At 44.7% G+C, this 22928-nt stretch overlaps 1 protein-coding gene and 1 pseudogene across 5 annotated transcripts; one reads left to right on the top strand and one right to left on the bottom strand.

The window, feature by feature from the left end:
* The first annotated feature begins 2524 nt into the window (after nt 1–2524).
* On the top strand, nt 2525–8687 carry UCN2 (urocortin 2). Of its 4 annotated transcripts, none has more exons than XM_078149917.1 (3): nt 2525–2662; nt 7571–7710; nt 8095–8687. In XM_078149917.1, the coding sequence occupies exons 2-3, from the start codon at nt 7603–7605 to the stop codon at nt 8428–8430; spliced, it is 444 nt and encodes a 147-aa protein (XP_078006043.1). In that variant the 5' UTR covers nt 2525–2662; nt 7571–7602; the 3' UTR covers nt 8431–8687. The 4 variants fall into 4 exon arrangements, with proteins under 4 accessions (XP_078006043.1, XP_078006042.1, XP_078006040.1 ...); XM_078149916.1 differs by having other exon boundaries at nt 7531–7710; XM_078149914.1 differs by having other exon boundaries at nt 7492–7710.
* Nucleotides 8688–8783: 96 nt separating this feature from the next.
* Nucleotides 8784–18278, bottom strand: LOC110205227 (tripartite motif-containing protein 54-like; annotated as a pseudogene). Its single transcript, XR_013484398.1, has 10 exons — nt 18262–18278; nt 17656–18018; nt 13529–13677; nt 12985–13349; nt 12068–12299; nt 11809–11837; nt 11597–11721; nt 9762–9976; nt 9424–9660; nt 8784–9199 (listed from the first exon to the last, which is right to left on the bottom strand). The product of XR_013484398.1 is annotated as a tripartite motif-containing protein 54-like (transcript).
* Nucleotides 18279–22928: the final 4650 nt, after the last annotated feature.

Here is a 22928-nt window from a genome sequence, read left to right as displayed (position 1 = left end):
ATGATTTCTCCTGATTTGGCCCATCTTGCTAGGATGTGAATTTTAGTTAATATATGATATAATTTTCAAATTCTGCTCCCTTGATCTTTGAGACAGTTTGTATGTGTCTTCCAGTTTCCCCTTTTCGATCTTATTTCTTGCTAAAATTTACTATGCTAATTAGAAGGGGGGAGTCAGGGGGACCAGAAGATACAATTTTAATAGACCCTGAATAAGCCTCTGCTGGTTTCCTGCCTTTCTGCCCTAATGATCCAGGTGCCTGGTTTCTCCTTTCTGGAATCCACAATCAGTTTACTTCAAGTCCCTCATGACCCTTTCTCTTTTCTTTCCTATCCCCACACCCCAAGACTAGAGATGAAAGAGGTGGGGGAATAATTTTCTTTTTTTCTTTTTTTTTTAGTGTGCCCCAGTTTTATTTAACTGACAAAGATAAATTAGCTTTCCAAGGGATATTTACTACAAAGATACAGCAAGAACAAAGGTTTCAAAGCATTTCCCTCCAACAGTTGAGAGAACATTTTCTCCACATCACCTATAAATTCTGAATTGAAGCCATTTCCTCCATAAAACTTTCCATGATACCTCATCCCACCCTTGGTCATGATTGTTCCCCCTCAAAACCTGAAGAATACTTTATTTTGCACCTCTGTAGTGCCCTGATGTTAGATATTTTTCTCTGAGTCTAATGCTTTTATTAAACTGACACCTTTATGAGGGTAAATGATGCCTTATACCTGCCTAGCCTTTGTACCTCCCTCAGAGCCACTAGAATTTCAGGCAAGCTTTTTGAAATCAGAAGTTTTTAATTTCTATCTTTTATCCTTAGCCCTAGAACAATGCCAGACATACAGTATATGTTTAGTAAATGCTCACTGATTGATTGCCTAGCAGATTGTAAAGTGCTTGATAAGTGTTTGATTGAATTGAATTGCTTCCTTCCCTGCCATAATTCCAGTAATCTAGGTACTTTTGTTACCATTTTGCTTTATTTATTTTAAAGTAAATTTATTTATAAAATTCTAAATTTAACAGTCACTAAATAAAATGGCCATTTCCACATACACAGTAGAACAGGAAAAAGATTGTACATGGAACTGCAGATCTATAATATATACAGATTGCTTTTTCTTTTCTTTTGTTCTTTTATTAATTTATTTTTTAATTTTCAACTATCACTTCCATACCTTTTGAGTTTAAAATTTTTCTCCCTCTCCCTTCCCAAGATGGTGTGCAATCTTATTTAGGCTCTACATATACATGGAGGAACAATTTCTATATTTGCTGATTGCTGTGTGACACCAGTTAAGAGGTTCACCCTCTCTGGGCAGAGTCCCACAGTCAATTAGCCTGGGTTCATGCTCAGATCTTGAATTTAGCAGGTGAAAAACCTTTCAATTATGTATTGAACATTTGAATAGTATTACCAAGCCTGATACCAGCTATGACATTGCAAGTTAGACTTACCAGGGAAGCTAGGAGGGAGATCAGAGAGGGTATTTGATTCAATTCAGCAAGCATTTAAGAGCTTGCATTGTGCTGGGTGCCGGGAATAGAAAAACAAAAATGAACCAAGTTCCTTTCTCTAGACCAAAGATGGGGACTGGACCTGTAATTTCACTGGTATGAGTTCTGAGTGAGGAACTTCCTCTTCAATGCAAGTCAGCATCTTTTCATCAATTTAGGGTCTTCAAGAAGCACCTGGAGCACTGAGACAGTTGATAACTTTCCCATGGTCACATCCGCTATATGTCAGAATAGAAGTTAGATTTGACTTGAACCCAGGACCTCCCAGGGGCTATGGCCAACCCTCTAGCCTCTACTCCAGATAAGCAAATGCAAAGTAATCTGTGAATAGCAGTGCTAACAACAGGGAAATCAGGAAGGCCTGGCATAGGAGATACCACATGAACTAAGCTTTACAAAGGACTTTAAGAGGTAGCTTGTGTAAAAGTATGCAGTCAGAAGATGAAACTATCCGCTACGGAGGAATCTGTTCCATCCATGCCCAAATGGAAATTCTTCTACCATGTCCCAGCCTCTGCCCAAACGCCTTCGTGAGCTTTTCTCAGTCATGAGAAAAAGTCTTAGAACAGCATTTTTAAACTTTGCAATTGTCACACTTCGGGAGTCTTTTATTTTCGTGTACCTTGGTGTTTTTATAAAGACCTCCAAAGCTTGCAGGGACTGAGGTCCCTGCTAGGACCCTCCTCTCTGACCCAAGGGCACAACAGCTAACACTGACTCCAGTCTCTCTGATGTAAGTATGGGAGTTGGAAGGGATTGGAGGGCAGTCTCAGAAATAATTGCCTTTCCTCCTAAAATAATAAGGCTCTGGAGAGCTACTTCCTGCTATTCCCAGCCCTCAGTTTTCAGAATGGTCAGGTCTTTGTATTCTAGCCCTCCTCTGCCTTTAGCAGGGGCCTTGGCTGCATCAGGCCCTGGGCCGTGTCATGGAAACTGCCCAGGGTGGGGTTGGGGAGTGGGGCGGGGCCGGGACAGGAAGCCTGCAGCTCAGTCGGCATCTTCCTACCCAGTGCAGTAGAGGGGGCCATAAAAGAGTGGGAGAGGTAGAAGAAGGGCATGACACGAGCCCCAAAGGACCAGCCGGACACACAGAGACAAGAGAGGTAGAGAAACCAGCTGAGCCAGACACAGAAAGACGGTGAGTTCCCTCCTCATGTCCCTTTCCTCTGGTGGGTCCAGGGTTCTTTTCAGATTAGTGGCATAAGGGGAATTTTGGGAGCCAAATCTTTCCCCAGGATGAGAGAATGGCCTAGGGGCAGGGACTATCTCAGCAGGAAGAAAAGGCTCTGGTTTGGGTCTGTAGTCTCATTGATCCAGCCCAGAGCACTTCAGAAGAGGTAAGCCAAGACTCCACACCTTTATATTTACCCTAATTTCCCTCCATTCCATCCCATTCACATCAAGAAACCTTTCTGGGGTGTAGTGAGGTCAAGGCTGAGAGAGGTGGGTTCTGAAGAGCATAGGCCAGATAGGCTCCCATTTCCAATCATGCCCTATATTTCTAGATCTCAGGGTTTGCTTGTAAAGAAAGTGAAGGGAGGAGGGGGAGGAACGCTGGGAAGTTGAATTCTGTAGGCTTTCTGACCTCAGTGCTTGAGCCTTTCTATAGGGCAGCCTCATGTTGTTTTAAAGGGGTCAATGAAATATATCATCCCCAAAGTGCAGGCCCCATTTTGCCGTGATAATTTGGGACCGGAAATCTTAATACCTAGGTTCTGATTGGGAGCCTCGCTTCCAATCTCCATCTCCACCTGGACTTCTTTGAGAGAGCCTTAACATTTCCCGCCCTTTCCCTTCCTCCATTCACCCCACCCCCATCACCTCCTAGCAACATAGGAGGCCATAGAAGAGGCCTTCCTGACCTGAGCGGAACTGCTCTAAATACCTATCTCCTATTATATTCCTGGAAGACTTGGAAGTAAGAATAAAAACAATAAACTCTAAATTCTATGCTGTTAAGGTCAAGTGATGCCCCAGACATTTGAAATAATGGTCTAGCCATGCAGGCAACTCTGAGCTGGCTAGGCCTACTCTGAGCTGAAGTTTAAGGGTCATAGTCACAGTTTCAACATCATTTATCGGCTTTAAACAACCCCCTTTTCCCCTGTTATCTGAACTAGTCTCAGAAACATCCCTTCTAATCCAAGGAGGTATAAGAAAGGAAGGGTGGATGATGCAATAATATGAGAAAACAGAAAAGATCTGTGATTCTGCCATGATGAGAACTCTTGCCACCAATGCAGATCTGTGACTTCATATCTAGGTGCTGGGAAGCTGCCTGAAGCATCTAGATAATGTTAATTGCCTTGCTCAGGGTTATACAACTATTATCAAGGCAATATTTGAACTCAGATCTTCTCCACTAAATGTCCAGCACTCTCGCCACCAAAATACTTATTGGTATAATAATGATACCAATAACAACAATGAAAACCATTTCAAAAAATTTATGAAATAATACATAAATTGTTGAATTTACAGAAATAATAGCAGGATATGAACTTGTCCTAGGGCCATTTCTGTCTGAATTCCATAGAAAAAAGGACAATGAGATAGCAGTAATAATAATAACAGTAATAGAGAGATATTCAGATAATACTTTAACATTTTCAAATTGCTTTACATATGTTATCTCACTTACTAATGAAGTAACCAAGAGAATGTTGCATAATGTGACAGCAATATTGTTTTAAGAACTACTTTAAGCTAATAAGTTATTTTGAATATTATAAATACTCAACTATAAAGGACATATGAAGAAAGATGTTATCTTCATCCAAAGAAAGAACTGATAAATAGAAGTATGTATAGAATAATTTTACATGTATATACATATATATGTGTATATGTGTGTGTACTTAACTATTTAGGTCCAATGGTAGCTGTCTCTGGATGGGAGGGGGGAGAAAAGGAACAGCAAGTTGTACATAATAGATTTACAGTTTCATGTGCAATGATCTTTTTATTGTACTATGTTATGGATGTGCTTGTTTTATTCCATAAATTAAACATAAAATAAAATAAAATAATAAAGTAGTAGGTAATGTACTGAGTTTTAAAGTCAGAAAACAGGGAGTCAAATCTTAGCCTCACCTTATGCTAGCCGTGTGGCTATAACCATCCATTTCCTCATTCATAAAACAGCTATGATATTTGCACTACTAATATTCAAGCTGGGTTGCAGTGAATCAAATGAGATGATGTAGTAAATCCAAAAGCGTCCTGGAAATCTAAGCTACAGAACACTCATTTACCTTATCAGGAAACTTCAGGAGAATGTAGAGTAGTAATTTGTTCCAAGTCTACTAGGACCCTTGTGTCCTGACTCCTACCCCAATAGCACTTCTTCCCTCATCCATTAATTTAATTTCCTGTCATGGCTTCTGATTGGATATTTTCAATATTTTCCCCCAATAATTAATTGCCTCTGTTAGTAATGTGATACAAACATACAACAACGTAACCCTGCCTTTCCCAGGGCCAGGGGGAAGGAATTTCTGGGCCCTCCATGGGGTCAGAAATATAATCTGTGATTAAGTACCATCCTTAGTTCTTCAGGGTATCTGTGTCCCAGGAGATCGAGTCTGTGATGTCAGGAAGAGAGGTGTCTTCACTCCAGGAAGGGAAAGGCTGTTGACAATGCATTCAGGTTTGGGGTAGGGAGAAAGTTGATGAATTCAGTTTGGGACACGTTGAGTCAGAGATATGGAAGGACATTTAGATGGATATATCTTGTGGATAGGCAGGGGAAAGTGGAGCTTGAGAGAAAGAGTGGAAGTGTGTGTGGGGGAGTAGAGAGATCAAGATTAGAGAGATTAGGGAGTGGTTGTCCTTCTGTGGGGGAAAAAAAATGATACACACTCTACCCACCCTGGAAATAAGATCCTGCACACCCTGACTTTGGGCAATTTCCTCAGGGGGAGATGTAATGGCAGCCCCCAGAGCAGTGGGATCAAACAGGTAGCAATGGGGTCACTAAACTAACATAAGGATCCCTGCAGGCCACATATTGACTTAGTTTTCAAGTGCAATAATTATAAATATCCTATTGTATTTTTACTTAATTTGTTAAATATTTCCTAATTACATTTTTATCTGGCTCAGCTGCACCTGTGAGTGTTGTAGACCACAGATGGCCCTTAGGTCTTATGTTGGACACCTTAAACATGCCTTTCTCCACCCCCTCCCCTCAAACAGCCCTGGGCATCAGTGGGGCCCTTGATCACCTAGGCTGAGGAAGGGATTGAAAAGTGGGTGGGTAGGTCAAGAGTGAATCAGGAGAGAGAAAGGAAGAGAATAGAGATTTATATAGCACCAGGCACTGTACTGATAGTACCTCATTTGATCGCCACAACAACCATGGGAAGCAAGTGCTATTATTAGCTCCACTTTACAGTTAAGGAAATTGAGGCAAATAGAGGTTTGGTGATTTTCCCAGGGCCACACAGCCTGAGGCTGCATTTGAACTCAGGTCTTCCTGACTCCAGGCCCAGTGTTCTCTCCACTATACCACTGGCTATCTCTAAAGCAGAGGAATGAAGAGGTGGTAGTAACAAAGAGGGGGATTGAAAAGGTGGAAAGGATAGCAAAGGACAATGAAGCCCCAGGAATTCATGTTCCAGAACCTTCTCTCCCTCAGCTCTGACTCTTTTTTTTTTTTTGAACCAGATCCTTACTGCCCAATTTGATGATGGGGATTATCCAATTACGGATGATTCCTCAGTTCCCAGTGAACCTGGAATTCACTTCAGTTCAATTAAGCAAATATAGCACATGCAAGGGATTGTGTTAAGTTCTGGGAATACTTTCCCCCCCAAATCACACAGTCCCTTACCTCAAGGATTTTATGTACTATTGAAATAATTCCTGGTTATGCTGAAGATCTCATCATCATTTTCTGGAACTGGAAAAGGCTCATGCTTCAGATGCTGCACTCCATTGGATTCACATCCTCAGGGCCAGTTCTCAGATCCCCACCCAAACTAGTCCCCCCAGTGGAGGTAGGGATGACATTTGCATCTATAGTCTACTCATCGGCCTTTCTCTCTTACCAGAGAATGGTTTGGAAACAATGGAAGGTGCATCTAGGACTGTCTAACCTGAGAATGGTGAATCCAGGGTCAATCTCAGGTTCGTCAGCCCATGAGGTGCCTTCTTCAGACCTCGAATCCCAGAATCACTTGAAGCTACTGGTAACCAGAATGTAGGGTGGGGTGGGAGGAAGGACCAGGCGGGTATTTGTCTTCCCAGAGGCAGCAGGAATTGGTGCAATTATCTGATCATTTGGAGAAACTGAGATTTGTTGGCTACTGTGAGTAAGCCTGAGTAAAAAATACCTAGTAATTCTTCTCCATTTCCTCAGCCTTTAGTCCCTTCTGAGACAAAAAGGGCTAGCCACCAATCATGGGGACACTTTGGTCAAGGAGAGTAGTGTATGCACTTCAGACTTCCTTGTGTGCATCTGATGAAGGGGAAGATAGAAGAGTAGGCAGGGAGTAGTGCAAGGAATAAATTCACCCAATCTATGTCTTGGCTGTTGCAAAAGCAAAGGTGAGGAACCCCAACTGGCTGAGTGGATAGTTTTAGAAGAAAGTAATCGGTCTTCCTGGTGCTTCTTAAATTTCATAGTGTCAGTCACTGAACTTTAGGGTGAGACTAGTGAGGCTAGCCATTACTATGTTTTTATGATATAGGATGTTACATAGATATAGATATGGATATAGATATAGATAGATATTTACAATACATGTGAATAGCTCTATGGAGACACGTAAAGGCATTATGCATAGGATAAGCACAAATGGACACGTTTAACATACAGATATGTGGAGGTGCATTGGACATTCATACAGAAAGAAGCACGCAGTACAAACATGGACACACTTAGAAGCACAGGGAGAACTACGCCCAGACTAAGTACCCAGACTGACACTAAATGTGAATACAAATTTCCGGTCTGAGTCCCAGGTTACCGCAGCCCCCTACGCCGCCTTCCTTCTTTGTCAGCACCAAGGACAGCTCCAGTTACTTCTCCTGCTCCTCCCAGCCCCGCCTCCACTGCCCTGTCACGTGGTGTGGATGTCCGCGGGGAATATAAATAAATGTTCCCGATCCTCTGTACCCGAGCAGCTGCCCTCAGCCACTACCCCAGCTCCGACGGATCCTGAGTTGCGTTGCACGGCTGCTGTGAGTGTCTCAGAACAGGAGGGAGGGTTTGGGGTGGGGAATGAGGGGACCCCGATCCACTCCCGATCCACTCCACTACCTTTCTTTAGATCCATTCCTACCCAGCCCAGCAATCCAAGATCCGACATGAACCCCTCCCTCTGCTTCAATACAATCAGAGCTGGTCAGATTTAGGGTCCAGTGTTCTGCATGGAGTTGAAGGTTGGGGAAAGGGAGGGAGAAAGGGAAATCCAAGCTGGGCCAGGACAGAAAATCTAGTGTTGGGGTGGGCCCTGAAATCTGGCTTTAAGGTTCTAAGTTGGACGAGGTCGGATTTCCAGGCAGAGCTCGGGATAAAAGTCGGGCCTCAAGTGTAGCGAAGGACTGGGAACACGTGTATTGCAGGCCATGGCCTTGCGGAGGCTCCAGGTCGTGACAGTGACTTTAGCTGTGGTCGCGCTGCTGTTCCTGCCCCCGGATACCTGCTTCCCTTTGCCCAGTGCTTGGGAAGTCCCTGTACCGAGCCCGGACCATTTGGGGACTTGGAGACATCTTGCGAACTCCACCGGCGAGCAGTGGCGGTCGATTCGCGCCCCTCCAGGCCGGAAGCAGCGGGAAAGGATTCCCAACGCCCTGGATCTGCCCTTCTACCTGCTGCGGCAGTTGCTGGACCGCGCAAGGGAAGAGAGGCTGCTCAGCCGTGCGCGGAACAACCAGCGCTTGCTGGGGAGAGTGGGCTAGTGTGAGGCTGCGACACCAAGGGGCTAAGAAGGAGGGGTACCTGCGGGAGGGGGGGAGATGAGGGGAGCTGGAAGTAGGGAAATCAAAGGATAGAGGTCGGGGGCAGGCGTGGCTGCCAGGGCGCTGAGAGTTCCACGATCTTGTAAAACAGCGAAGTTTAGAGCAAAATTGAAGCCTCCGGTTTATTGAGGGAAATTGTCCCCTCTGTGTCTGCGTCCGCGCCCTTTCTCTCCTATTCGAAGAACATCTCCCTCAGACTTAGTGACTTAGTCTCTGCTGCAGCGGCGAATTCCTCCATTTCCCCCAAAGCTCACCTCCTCTGGGAAACGGCGACTGTAACGCTGGGATCCCAGACTCTTGGAATTGGCTCAGCATTTCGGGAAGGGGGGTATTGTCTAGCAGGAGACTGCACATAGGCACTGCACATAGTTCAACCTCCGCTCCCTGACCTAGAAAGGACAGCTTTCTTCTCAAACCCAATTACAAATGGTCACAGAAAGTTTGGGGCTCCAGGCATCCTGTAGAGGGCGGGGAGAAACTTTTTTTTCTAGTGTATAGCACGGAGACTGGAAGAAATGTGCGGAGAGCTCAAGCTCCCCCAGGATCGAGGCCGCCCCAGGACTGGGATAGGGGAAGTAGCGACCTAGGGCAGTCCCGCTCTTCGTTAGCACTGCCATAGCTAGGTGCTGGAGGCTAAGGAGGAACCCAAGGCGAAACCCTGAGATTCCCCTGCCTCCTGCTCTGACCCCTCTGACGCTGCGTCTGAACTCTGCAAGTGAAGAACGGAAGAGTCAGAGGAAGGAGACACTTAGGCAGCCGTTTCACCTTTCCCCTCATCCTCTTCCACCGCTTTCCAGGGTTCCCGCCCCATCCTTTCGGTCCCAAGGAGGGAGGTGGGGTTTTTTAAGTACTGCTCCCAAATTCTACACTAAGATTCCCAGAGGGATGGGAGATGGGGATCTCTAAAGGAAATACGCCCCCAGTCTCACTGACCTGGCTGCACCCTGGTGTTCCTGTCCCATTTCCGTTGTTCCGTCCGTTGACAGTACTGCCGGTCCCTTCGCTCCCCAAGGTCTCAGCCCCGCACAGCCCCGGGTTGGGGGATTCGGCTCGGGGAGCCCGGGGAGGTGGTACCGGAATATGGCCAGGAGTTGGGGGGGATCCGCTGTCCTGGAGCTTCGCGTTTTTCGCTCCGCCAGCCTCAGGTTCCCCACCCGTCTCCTCGCCATCCTGGGAAGTAGATTTTAAAGGACTTTTACTAGACTTGGATATCAAAGTCCCTGCGATTCTGTCCAAAGACCAGAGGGATGCCACGCCCCATAACACCATACCTGCTTCGCGGTTCTCCGTTCCAACTCCTCCTCCTGGGCTGCCCCCCAGGGCTGTACTGTCCCGGCTCCAGCTTCTTCAGGGACCTCCGCTCCCGAAGCAAACACTGCTGCTACCTCCTCTTCCTGGTCCTCGCCTACTCCAGGTTCCTCTGCCGAGGCAGCGTAGTCCCCTTCTTCTGAGGAGGCTACCACCGCTGCCTCCAGCGGTTCCTCAACTAGAGGATTTGTTAGGAAATGAGGGCGAAACAATCAATTTAGAGTCCACTTCAGCTTCGAGGTCCTTGAGACCTCCCGACGCCCTGCTAGGGCGGGAGATTCCCCAATCTCCCCCCCACATCAGGACCTGGATTTCTTTCAACCCTTTCCCCCAGGACCAAGGCTCTCCAACCCCTCCCCCAAGACTGAAGTTCCCCTAACCCCACCCCATCCCCCACAGTTGATGATCCCTCGACTTCCTCCTCTCTCAGTTCTGACAGCAGTTTTCAGAACTTCCCAACCAGGGCTAAAACCTTCCCTGCAAGAGCTGAGCTGCTCACATTTGGGACTTCTAAACCTCCAATTCCCTCCCCCATCTAGGAATGGGGCTCTCCCAAGTGATTTTTTTTCTTTTTTAAAGTTAATTTTTTTTTTTTTTGCTAAACCAAGCTTGCCTAAAAATAATTCAAGCTCCTAGCTCGATACTAAGGGTGGGGAACCTGCGGTCTTGAGGCCACATGTGGCCCTCTAGGTCCTCAAGTTCGGCCTTTTGACTAAATCCAAACTTGAAGGAACAAATCCCCTTAATAAAAGGATTTGTTTTGTAAAACTTGGACTAGGGCAAACGGCCCCACCCAAGGACCTAGAAGGCCACGTGTGGCCTTGAAATCGTAGGTTTTCCACCTCTGCTCTATACCAAATGATCAGGAAAACAAGATGGTCAAGACTGGTTACAGATACACTATAGTCCCAAAGCAATGTCTCTGAGCTGGCTTCTGCATGTTTCCCGGGGTTTCTTCAGTGTTTTCCTTTTGAATCCAACAGATTCGGTCACTCTCCTTCCCAGATGTCAAGATTCAGCTCAGTTTCTCTCTCCCTCAGTTTCCCCTCAATTCCATTACCACAGGTATATGTTTTATACTTCCCTTTTTTTTTTTAGGCAATCGTAAGTTAAGTAACTTGCCCAGAGTCACACAGCTACTAAATGTTCGAGGTCCTATTTAAACTCAAGTCCTCCTGAGGGCCGGTGCTCTATCCACCACCTAGCTGCCCTCTGATTTCCCTTTTCTAAAATCAGCCCCTGTAGTTACATGCATTCTTTCAGCCTTGCCAACCATCCCTATACAAGTACAGAATGGGCTCTCCTTCATCTAGTCCTCAGTCAGGCTCAGAATCTAGAGTAGTTTCCTTTTCTATCCTAAGAAAATTTAAACTCTAGAAATGGGAGGGGTCAGGACTTTTTTTAGTAGAAGAAAGTGGGAAAGGGAGGAGAGGAAGAGGGTGAGACGATGCGAGGGAAGTGAGAGACACGGAGACAGTGACAAAAGAGAGGAAAGACTGAAGGATAGAGGAGAGTGACAGAAAGGGAACAGAGGGTATACGGAAGGCAGAAAGACGAGGGGACTAAGGAGGAATGAAGGAGATAAAGGACAATGGCAATGAGGGAACAACAATTAGGGGATAGGGATCAAAGGGCAGGGGCTAGAGAACACAGAAGGGAGACAGGGAGTACATGAGGACAGAGGAGTGGAGATACAGAAAAGAGGAGAGTGACTAGGGAGGGATAGAGGAACCTCGGGAACAGCATAGGGGAGAGAGACGCGGGGTTTTAAAGGGGAACACTACAAGGCGGGGCCCACTCTTGATGAAGTCCAGCTGGTATAGTGCCCGTTCCTCTTCGTTGAAGTCTACTGCATAGTGCTCCATGTTGCCAAATCCAGGTTCTACGCTTTCCAGTTCTGGGCTGCCTATAGCCTCAGCAATCCTGGGAAGAGAAGGGACCCTAGGAAGTCTGTGCCACTGGTCTCAAATCTTAAAGGAGGGGAGGAATCAGATGTGGGAGAAGAGGTGCCTACTTTTCTGGATGAGGACCTTGGCATTCTGGAGAAGACGGCAGGAGGAAACTGAGGAATCCGGTCGGGTCCAGTCCCAACCGACGAGGGAGAAAACAAAATTTCAAGTACCCTGCGCCTAAAGCAGCCCCATCATTTGGCTAAAAGAAGCTAAGGCAGGTCCCAGGAGCATGAACAGCCTACTTGGCCCGGATATCTTGCCCACCGACCCATCCACCTAACTGCTTGCTTAACTCTCTCCCTCTTTTCCCTACCTACCTGCAGGAAGAGCGGGACCTGAGGTTCCTCAGCAGCCTGCAAATCTGTGTCCACCAGCTCGGAGGTAGCCTCCACACGAGCCTCGTAGGCTCGGCTCAGGGCTTGAAGCTGGCGGGTCTTCCCTGCCTGTACGTAGGATACACGCTGAAGCATGATCTCCTTCCGCTCTTCCAGTACGCCCGCCGTGCGCTCGAACTTCTCGCACAGCGTGTTTCCTAGCCTTGCAGTTATCCTAGGGGAGTGGAGCGATGAGCGGGCGCTAGCCAGAGGCCGACCGGAGCCAAGACTTCTCCAGGCTCTAGGGAAGGCACTGGCTTCCTCTCCAGGGAACCACCAAAGCCTCCAGGACAACCGAGTTCCTGGACTGAGATTAAATATAGTGCAGATTCCAGGAGAATCATAAAAAGTTAGAGAAGAGAGCATCTTAGCGATCACATCCCAACCCCCTCAAGATCCATTTCTTTTGGGATCTAGGTTTCCAGGATGCTACACAAAAAGCCGTTCCCTTCCGAACGCCTAACCTATCTCCTTCATAATTAAGGCGGCTCTCATAGCTACCATTATGGAGGCTTCCCGATGTCACTCAGCTTCCAGTCCCCTACCTGCAGCTTTTCCTGCCCCAGGACAGTTCTCCCAAATACTCAGAGACAAATTTCAGCTTAATATGAAAGAGAAACAGCCTAACAATTAGAACTATCCCAAAGTGGAACGAGTTGCCTCTGGAAGGAGCGAGTTGCCCATCAAATAGAGGCTAGATGACCTTTTGGAGATGTTACAGGGGGGATTCTTAAGTGAGAGAGGAAAGGTTGGACTAGAAGACCTCTTTTGAGATTTCACACATTCTGACCAAGTCACGGTGTCCTCCAGGGGGCAGCCACAACCCTTCTGTGCACTCTACGCCCCAAGACTCTAAGTACCTCCACATTCCGGCGGGTGTTCTGCAGCTCGGCTATTAGCGCTTGGATCCGCTCATTGGAGGCCACCAGGGTTCGGATTCCGTCCGTCAGCTCAGACTGGCAGGGGAAGAGAGGAGCTCAAGACCTGCTCTCTCCTTTCCTCTCCGGGTCCCCCAGCTCCCCCTTCCGCCCCAGTCCCGAGTGCCTGAGTACCTTGTGCTGTTCGTACACGTCGGAGAGAGGGGCTACCTGGCAAGCCTGGTGCTCCCCAAACTTACCTTGCACAGGGAGCAAGTGGGCACGCGGCACGTGACGCAGTATATGTTGATCTTTTCATCCTCTTGCCCTCGCAGGTGGGACACTCGGGTTTCAGCAGCGGTTTGGGGCTGATGGTGGGGAAGGGACGGGGGAGTCAGGCCGGGGCCTAGCCTTGGGGGCCCTCAAGACTGCAGCCCTCACTGGGCTCAGCTCTGTATGCTCAGGGGAATGAGGTCTTAAACTGGTTGGGGGCGGGGAGGGGGGGGAAGCGTCATATATTGGGGAGGTTTAGGCCCTACGGTTGCACCTGGCAGACTCCTGCTTGTAGATGTCAATGATGTTTTGCACCAGCAGGTTCCGCTGGAGGCCATACACCCCGTGCCTGTCGAGAACCACCTCGTGGCGGCAGGATGGACAGCGGAATCTTCCGCTGGAGCCCAGCGTGGTCCCTCGGGACTGAAAGAGAAATACACGCGGCATCTAAGCTTAGGATCCTTCTCCAAAGCCCACGTCAATCACACTTCTCCCGATCCAGTACTTCCAGAGAGAGGCATCCAAGGGAGTGGGGGTGGGGAAAGGGTAGTGTCTCTGGTCCCAAAGGTCATTAGTACAGCATTTTTAAAGGACTTTAACCAGATGGGGAGTGCCCAGAGGAGGGTGACTAGGGTGGTGAGAGGACTGAAGAATATATCCTTCCTATATCAGTAAGAGGAATTGGTCATGTTTTTCCTGAAGAGGGTAGAGGAGAGGGTGTGTGATAGACATTTTAGCTGTTCTTCAAGTATTTGAAGAGTCCTGTTATGGAAGGATTTCTTTGGCAACAGAGAGCAAAACTATATAGGAGTAGAAGTTGCAGAGTTAGATTTAGGCTTGGCTTAAGTAAGGAAGGGCTTCTTAACAATTAGAGCTGTCTAGGAATGGAAGGTGCTTCCTGGAAAGGTAGTAGGTTTCCGACCCTTTGCTGAAGGGAGGGGTTCTTCAAGCAGGGACTAGATGACCTCTTAATAGTAATACTAACTAGCCTTTATTTAGACCTTTATGGTTTGCCAAGTGCTTTACAAATATTATCTCATTTTACCCTCACAAGAAGCCTGGAAAATAGGTGATCTTATTATTGCCTCCATTTTACAGATGAGGAAACTGAGACACAGACAGTTTCTGTGGTTTGTGAAGTCACACAGCCAAGTGAGTGAACTAGTCGCTTAGGTGGTACAGAGGCTAGATTCCACTTGTTTGAAATTTGTAGGTGGGATTTTGAGTATAGGTTGGACAAGATTACACTGAAGTTTCTTCCGCTCTGAAATTCTGTGACTCTGGTCCTTACAGTGTTTCCAAACCGGGGATGAGGAGCTTCAGGTCAGAAGCCACTAATGTTCCAGTAGCTACTTTATGACCATCTTTAAGGAAAGGCAGTTGCTTTTGCATGGCAGTACCAGTACATGACCGCCAGATGGTGTGGTGGTTCAGCCTTTTCCAGATGTTTTCCACCGTCTCCCACCCCAATATCTACTTCCAGCCACTACAACAAAGAATTTTTTAAAACCCATTTACAATTGTGTTTACTGAATAGAGTATTCAGTTTATTTATTGAATAATCTTTTCCAAGGCTCTCTTCTGGGACCCCTTCTCCCTCTCTATTATTTTACTTAGTGATCTATCAGCTTCATGATTTTAATCTTCTGTAGACAGATAACTATCAAATCTACTTGTCTAGCTCCAACCTCTTTCTAACCTCCAGTCTCACATCTTCAACTGCCTATTAGACATCTTGAATTGGATATCCCATACATATCCTGAATTCAATGTGTCAAAACTGAACCATCTTTCTTTCCAAATCCTCTCCTCTTCCTAAGTTCCTAATTATTATCAAAGGTACCACCATCTTTTTTAGTCAGCCAGGCTCACAATCTAGGTGACATCAATTCCTCACTCTCTCTCACCCCAAAAGCCAAATCAGCTTTTAAGTCTTATCCTTTCTACCTTAAAAACATCTCTCATATACTTCCTCTTCTCTCCTCTGTCACTACAACTACCCTGGTAACAGGTCTTCATCACCTCTTGTCTTGTCCAATGCAATATCCTGCTGGTTTGTCTCCCTACCTCAAGCATCTCTGTATTCCAATACACCTTTCACTCAGCTGTCAAAGTGATCTTCCTACAGCTCAAATCTGACCATGTTACCCCACTACTTTATCAACTCTTGGTTCCTTATGGTTCCAGAATCAACTGTAATACCCCTTTGACTTTTAAAGCTCTTCATAATATGTCCCCTTCTTACCTTTTCAGTTTTATTACATTTTATTCCCTTCCATGGATTCTGTAATCCAGTGACACCAACCTCTCTGCTGTTTCTCAAACGTGGTACTCCATCTCTCTACTCTGAGCATTTTCACTGGCTGTCTCCCATGTTTGGAATGCCCTATATTTCCATCTCCCAGATTCCTTGGCTTCCTCCTTCAAGTTTCAGCTAAAGTCCTGCCTTCTGGAAGAAGCCTTTCCCAGTCTTTCTTGATCTTAATAAATTCCTTCTGTTGATTATGTCCAATTTATCCTGTATATATAACTGTTTGTACATAGTTGTTTGCATGCTGTCTCCCCCATTAGACAATGAGCTTGAGGACAGGGACTGTCTTTTTTGCCTTTTTTTTTGCATTCTCATCATTTCTCACAGTGCCTGTCACACAGGTACTTAAGAAAATTAAGAAAATGCTGGTTGACTTGCCCTGGTCTGGGAATTAGGAGGCCTGCATTTCAGTCCTGGCTATATCACTTTACTACCCATGTGATACTGGACAAATAACTTCAATTTTCTGGGTCTCAGTTTCTTCATATGTAAAATGGAGATACCAATATTTGTACTGTCTACCTCACAGTAGTTGTGAGAAAAGAGCTGTAAATCTTAAAATAGTATATAAACACCAGATATTATTTGGGGAGCTCAATTTCTTTGTAAAATGAAGGCAGTATACTAGATGGACTCTAAGATTCCTCTCAACTCTAAATCCCAACTAGGCAAGACTTTTTTATTTTTCCCCATCCCTAAAAGTCCCTATACTAAGTTGCTTTTGTCTTAAAAGTTTTCTGTGGATCAGTGACCTTTGAGAGATTAAAAAAAAGAGTTCCTCATTCTGCTATATGTTTGAAGGAGGAATCTTTACTCCTGGAAGGGGGGGGCAGGCAGTAAGAGGAGCCAGCTGGGTGACAGAAGGCTGAAACTCAAGAAGTGAAGCATGGATACTGGTTAAGAAGATGATGCTGATAGCCCTGAAGAAGAATCTGGAGACAGGAAGGCACTGGGGACATGGGTATTTTTACCAGGAGGATTCATGGGACAAATCCGCAGCTAATATGGATGGGCAAGTGACAGATATTGCTTCTTCAGGGAGGGGATAGCAAGCACATCTACGTACATCATCTATGCTTTAAGTCACCTGCCCTTGTCTGGTCCTATGGCCCTGACCAGTTAGAATGACATGCAACATGTCCACATACGAACAGCCAAGAGCCTCTTTCTTCATGGCCTGAATGCTCTTGGGCAGGACCTCTCAGAAATTAAATTAACATGTGACTTCCCCAATTTTTTTTAGGATCATAGGATTTCGAGTTGGAAGAGTTCTTAGAGATCAGTTGGTTCAACTTCCTCATTTGTTGTTTGGGAAATTTATGCTCAAATAGGTTAAAAATGACTCACCTCAGGTCACACAGCTACCTTGCCTCAGGCAAGAATCTGGATTAGAACTCAGATCTTTGGATTCCAAATCCAGTGATTTTAGGGTTATGATCACAAAGAGCCACAGCTACCTCAAATTGTCCCCCATTTTTGTACCTTAGGTGGTAGCTTGGAACAAGTATATACCACGCAGGACACATATATGGACACAAATACTCAATACATACACAAACTCTCCCATAAACCTCAAACACACCATGTATTTTGAGACCCTGATCACAAGACTATAGGAAGAGGAAAAGAACAAGAATATAAGCGCCTACTATGTGCAAACACTGGGCTAAGGTCTTCGTAAATATTATCTCATTTGATCATTTGAGAAAGCCCACCCAGCAAAGCTATTTTCCTCAGCCCCAAGGCCCAGATCGTAAACTCCCAGCAATCTTTCATGGGGCAGTGCTTCTTGGTGCTATCATTCAGTGGGCCCACTGTTTGAAGGTCATATCTGCCTTCTCTCTATTTGCCCCAGAGGTGTCCTCCTGCCTCAGAACATAGCTGCCTGGGTGAAGGTGACCAGGGAGGTCACTAGAGAAGAAAGTATAATTTAGCATTGGTGTGTACCTCTGTCTGACTGTCTTCCCTCTCTGCTTGGCCTGGTTGGGATTCCAGGGAACAATAGGCAAGGGAGAGGAGGAGGGGGAGAGGTGAAGGCAGAAGACTTCAGAATCTATAGCAGTCAATGAGCCTGCAGGGCTATGTCTCACCTGGAATATGTCATTGGCACACTTCCGACACAGGTTGTGCTGGCAGGGGAGGATGACAACGGGCTTGGAGAATATCTCCAGGCAGATGGGACAGATGAGCTGCCTCTCCAATGTGTCCATGGTGTGGCAGTCTCGGGGAAATGAGCTGTAATCCATTTTCAGAGTCATCTCAAGGGTGAGAAAAAAAATAAACTCACCAAGAAAAACCTCCTTCCTCACGGCCAACAGCAGCACTGAAGACTTGAGACTTGTTCTGTTCATCCCATTTGTGTGGCACAGAGGAACAGTGACAAGGTGGGGGGGGCAGGTGGGTTGTGGACCAGCCTGTCAGTTGTGCTAAATGCAGACTCTGAGTATCTCTCCCTAGGGGAGGGCTGCAGGTGTTGGCTTCTCCAAAAACACTCTCATGTTACCCAGAAGCCCTTTGGGCCATAGAGATCAGGCTGGCAGGCAGCCCCAACCAACTCCAAAGCCTAACCTATGGGAAGAACATTTTTCATATTACACATGTAGCTCTCTTCAAACATTTAAGCAACTGCCCCATGAAGAAGTTTCTACTTAGATTTCCTCATGACCTCTACTCTTCTGGGTCTCTGGCTTCCTCACCTGTATGATGGGCACATTGTTATTGGAGCCAAGATTTGAAGTACTCAGAGATCCTTGGGAAGGAGACACAGTAGAAAATTCTGCCCTTGAAATTGTCCAGATAAGCTCTAAACTCACTGACCACATAATTGTACTACCAGATTTATGCCCCATTCCCTGCCTTTTATTTTATTTTTCATAAAAATGAAGAGGCTTTTTTTTTTTACTTTTGTAAAAAGCTGCGGGCTTTGTTGTACATGTCTTTGAGAACCAGAAAGGCTGGTACCAGACCCAAAGCCAGAAGAGGAAAGACAATTTTTACTTGACTTTGCCAATAGCTAGCTCATGTCAATACAATTTTTCCACTTCTTTTTAAAAAAAATTATATTCTTTTCAATCAGTAAAAATTTGCCGTTTCTTGTACCCCCTCCAACCCTTCTCAACTAAGAATGAAAGAAAAACAAAACCTCTGTTACAAACATGTATAGTCAAACAAACAAACAAAAATCCTGCATTGGCCACAACCAAAAATGTCTCATTCTTCACTCTGAGTCTTTCATCTCTTTATCAGGAAGTAGACATTAGTCCTCTGGAATCATGGCTGGTCATTACACTGATCAGAGTTTTTATTTGTTTCAAAGTTATTTATTGTCATTAGATAAATTATTCTCCTGGTTCTGTTCATTTCATTCTGCATCTTTGTGGGTTTCTCTTAAACCATCCCTTTCATCATTTCTTATAGCACAATATAATGCCATTATATTTATATAGTATAAGTTGTTTGAGTATCGGGGTACCTCCTCAGATTCCTATTCTTTGTCACTTCAAAAAGCTATACATATTTTGGTACATCCTTAGTTAGGATTTGTTCTGATTGGGACTAATTCTGACCTTAATTTACCTCCCCTCTAATTTCTTGTTTCCATCTCTCCTATCCCTTTCATTTCCCTGTTGAGTGAAATATATTTCTATATCTAAATGTGTGTGTCTTTTGACCAATTCAGGTGAGAATTAGGTTCAAGTGTCAGCTGCTCTTTCCATCCTTTCTCCTTGTTCCTATAAATGCCTTTGCACACCCTGACAGGGAATATTTTCCCTAACCTTCCTTTTTCTCTCCCTCCTAGTGCATTCCCCTTATTCTCTTCTTCCATTCTTCTTTTAAGATCATTAAAACACAACAGAATCACTCCCAGGCTTTGTTTCCAATTCTAAACTATCACACAAAATGTGCCACTATACATGTTTTTGTGTTTACAAGGGTTTTCTTCTTATCTATGATTTCCATGAGGTTATATGCCCAATAATAGACTCTCTGGTTCAAATGGTATTGGCATTTTAGTTACTTTATTTGTGTAATTCTAAATTGTTTCCCAAAATGGTCGAAATATTTCACAGCTTCACCAGCAATGTATTAGTATACCTATCCTTCTACCACTCCTCCAACATTGACTATTGCCTTCCTCCCTACCCCCAGTTCATAGGGTATGAGGTGAAACCCCTTGGTTGTCTTGATTCAGATTTTTCTTATTTTTAGTGATTTGGAGTATTGTTTCATGTGGTTGTGAATACTTTGCAAGTCTTTTTTTTTTTTTTGATTAGGCAATGGGGTTCAGTGACTTGCCCAAGGTCACACAGCTAGTAAGTGTGATGTGTCTGAGGCTGCATTTGAACTCAGGTCCTCCTGAATCCTGGGCCGGTGCTCTATCCACTGCACCACCTAGCTGCCCCTTTGCAAGTCTTTTTGAGAACTGTTTATAACCTTTGATCATTTATCAGTGGGGAATGGCTAATAGTTACACTCTCTCTCTCTCACACACACAAAACCTTTAGTATTAAGATTGTTATACGTTTAGAATGTACTGTGGAATACGGTATAAAGAGATAGTTTTATCTCTTCTTTGCATGCCTTTATGCCTTTTATTTCTTTTTCTTATCATTGTTGCTAACATTTCCAGCACTATATTTTAAAAAAATGGTGGAGTTTGGGCACCCGTGTTTTACATCTGTATTGCTTGTTTGCTTTTTTTTCCTTTTTTTTTTAGGCAATTAGGGTTTAAGTGACTTGCCCCGGGTCACACAGCTAGTGTCAAGTGTTTGGTCTGAGGCCGGATTTGAAGTCTGGTCCTCCTGACTTCAGGGCCGGTGCTCTATCCACTGTGCCACCTAGCTGCCCCTTGCTTTTGTTTTTAGATATACTTTTTATTATAGTGTGGGTTTATCAACCAGAATTGGGAGGCTAGTCATTTCTTCACCAACAGTCTTAGAATCTATCTATTCCTTTCCACTTCTACTACAAACATCCCAGTTTAGGCATTCATTCTCTCTCACTTGGTTCATTCTAATCTCTTAAATTGTCTCATCGTTTTAGCCTTGCCCATCATTGGCACTTAACAATTGCTTGTTGAATGAATCAGCACCAAACTGTCATCCAACCAGCACTTAAAAGTCTTACCTCAGTGAAGGGGAGCTCATTACCTTCTAAGGCATCTCTTTCCTTTTGGGGTAGGTCTAATCATTAGGATATATACTAGGCCTGTTTCCTCACCTTTTAAATGAGGGTATTGCATGATACTGATATCAGTTCTGAATCTATAGTAAGGCAAAAACTGTCTCTGTGTAACTTCTACTCATGGATCCTAGTTCTATCTGTGTGTCCAAGAACCAGTCCAATCCAACTTTCAAATGACAACCTCTCAAACACTTGAAGATAGAAATTACGTCCCTTTTCTCATTTTATCCCCAAGTCTTCTCTTCACAGGCTATCTCTAGTTTCTTAACTGATTTTTAAACGGCACCATTTCCAGTATCTACTTTGCCTTGGCTATATCCCTTCTGGAAGTATTCTACTTTATTAATGTCCTTCCTAAAATGTGCCCCTATGTGTAGAGTGGAACTGTGACCTCTCTTGGTTTAGACACTAGGCTTATTAATTCAATCTAACATCAAATTAGTGTTATTTTTTACTGCAATATTACATTACTAATACTGAAAATAGTTTGTTAAGATATCCAAGGGCCACTGGCCCTGGAGTCAGGAGGACCCAAGTTCATATCTGGCCTCAGATACTTAACACTTACTAGCTGTTACCTTGGGCAAGTCTCTTAACCCCATTGCCTAACCCCATTCCACCCCCCCCCAAAAAAAAAGATATCCAACAGGGTGGTGTAGTGGATAGAGTGCCAAGGCCTGGAGTGAAGAACTCATCTTCTCGACACTTACTAGCTCTGTGATCTTGTTTGCCTCAGTTCCTCATCTATAAAATGAACTGGAGAAGGAAATGGCAAACCACTCTAGTATTTGCATTGAAAACCCCAAATTGGGTCATAAAGTCAGACAAGACTGAACATGCATGTGAAATATCCAAAAAACTTATTTCACATTTGTTTTCTGGGCCATCTTCCCCATTCTGCACTTAGAGTTTGGTTTTGAATCCAACTGCAAGTCTTCACATTTATCCTTGTTATGTTGGTCCACTGTTCTTGACATCCATTGTTAGTTCTCCCAACGAGTTACTAGTGAGTGACAACCATACTACCCTGTCACTAAAAATGAACAGTAGAGGGTAAAGCCAGATTTCTGGGGCACTACAGCTTCTCTTAAGTTAGATAAATCCATTAATCATTACTTCTGGTCTGGTAATTCAACTAGTTCTTAATGCTCACCTAGTCCATAGCCATCTTACCCCAGGGATATGATAGCCTTCACTGATATCCACATATACTATACCTACAACTTTACCCTTTCAAAAGAGGAAATGAGGTTTGGCACGACCTGTTCTTGAGGTAACCAGTGTACTTCGCCCTACTAAATGTTGACTGAATTGGATTGCTTTAATGAAGTTCTACAGTTTCTCCAGATATCCAAGTCAAACTTACTACCCCATACCATAGTTTGGACACCACCACCTTCACATTTTTTTGGGGAAAAAAAGGACCATATATAGGAGTACTATGAACCTCAACACTTTTTCAAAGATCACCCATAGCTTTTTAGCAAGCACGTTAGTTAGGTCTTTGAGCACCCTGGGATATAGTCCATTTAGGCCTGATGCTTGAACTTGCTTGTTGCAGCTAGGTGCTCAATCTTACTAGTCGCATTTCTATCTTGAGTTTCAACTCCATTCATTATTTCCCCCTCATCTTTCCCAGACTGAAGACTTTCTCTTTGGTAAGGAGAAAAAAAAAGGTACAACAATTGAATGGTTCTTTCTCTATTGACCATTATCTTTGTTCCATTAACTGTAAACAATGGCACTATTCTTCCTAATGCTACCCTTGCCTCTAACACACACATTACCTTTTTTTTTACCCTTTATTCCGCAAGTATGCTTTCTGATGCATGGCTTTGATCACATCACTTTTTCACTCAAAAATCTTCAGTGGCTACTTCTTGTCAACATGATACAAACTCTATCCTACTGAGGCCCTCCAACCTAATCTCATGTTATTCCTTCACTTGCTCTTTATTTCAGCAACACCGGACACTCATCTCTCTCCTTTCCCACATTTACTCTACACTTTCTCTTTCTGTTCATGCTCATCTCCACCCAAAATGGTCTGTCTTATCTTAAAATACTTCTCTACCTTCAAGGTTCAATTCTAAAGCCAACTTTAATTTGATTGTGCTCTAGACTGCAACCTGCTGAGTGATGGATGTCTTCTAAAATTTCTCATATCACTTTATTTGGT

Source organism: Phascolarctos cinereus, unplaced genomic scaffold (genome assembly GCF_003287225.1).
Source record: "Phascolarctos cinereus isolate Bilbo 61053 unplaced genomic scaffold, phaCin_HiC Scaffold_2;HRSCAF=192, whole genome shotgun sequence".
Lineage (NCBI taxonomy): Eukaryota > Metazoa > Chordata > Mammalia > Diprotodontia > Phascolarctidae > Phascolarctos > Phascolarctos cinereus.
Note: the sequence above shows the minus strand (reverse complement) of the source record. Positions and strands in the feature narration are given on the sequence as shown.

Bases quoted from the DNA above. Each gene is read 5' to 3' on its own strand.
- UCN2 (XM_078149917.1), top strand. From the start codon at position 7,603: ATGTCCGCGGGGAATATAAATAAATGTTCCCGATCCTCTGTACCCGAG. The intron at 7,711-8,094 runs GTGAGTGTCTCA...CGTGTATTGCAG, and splicing joins AGTTGCGTTGCACGGCTGCT to GCCATGGCCTTGCGGAGGCT.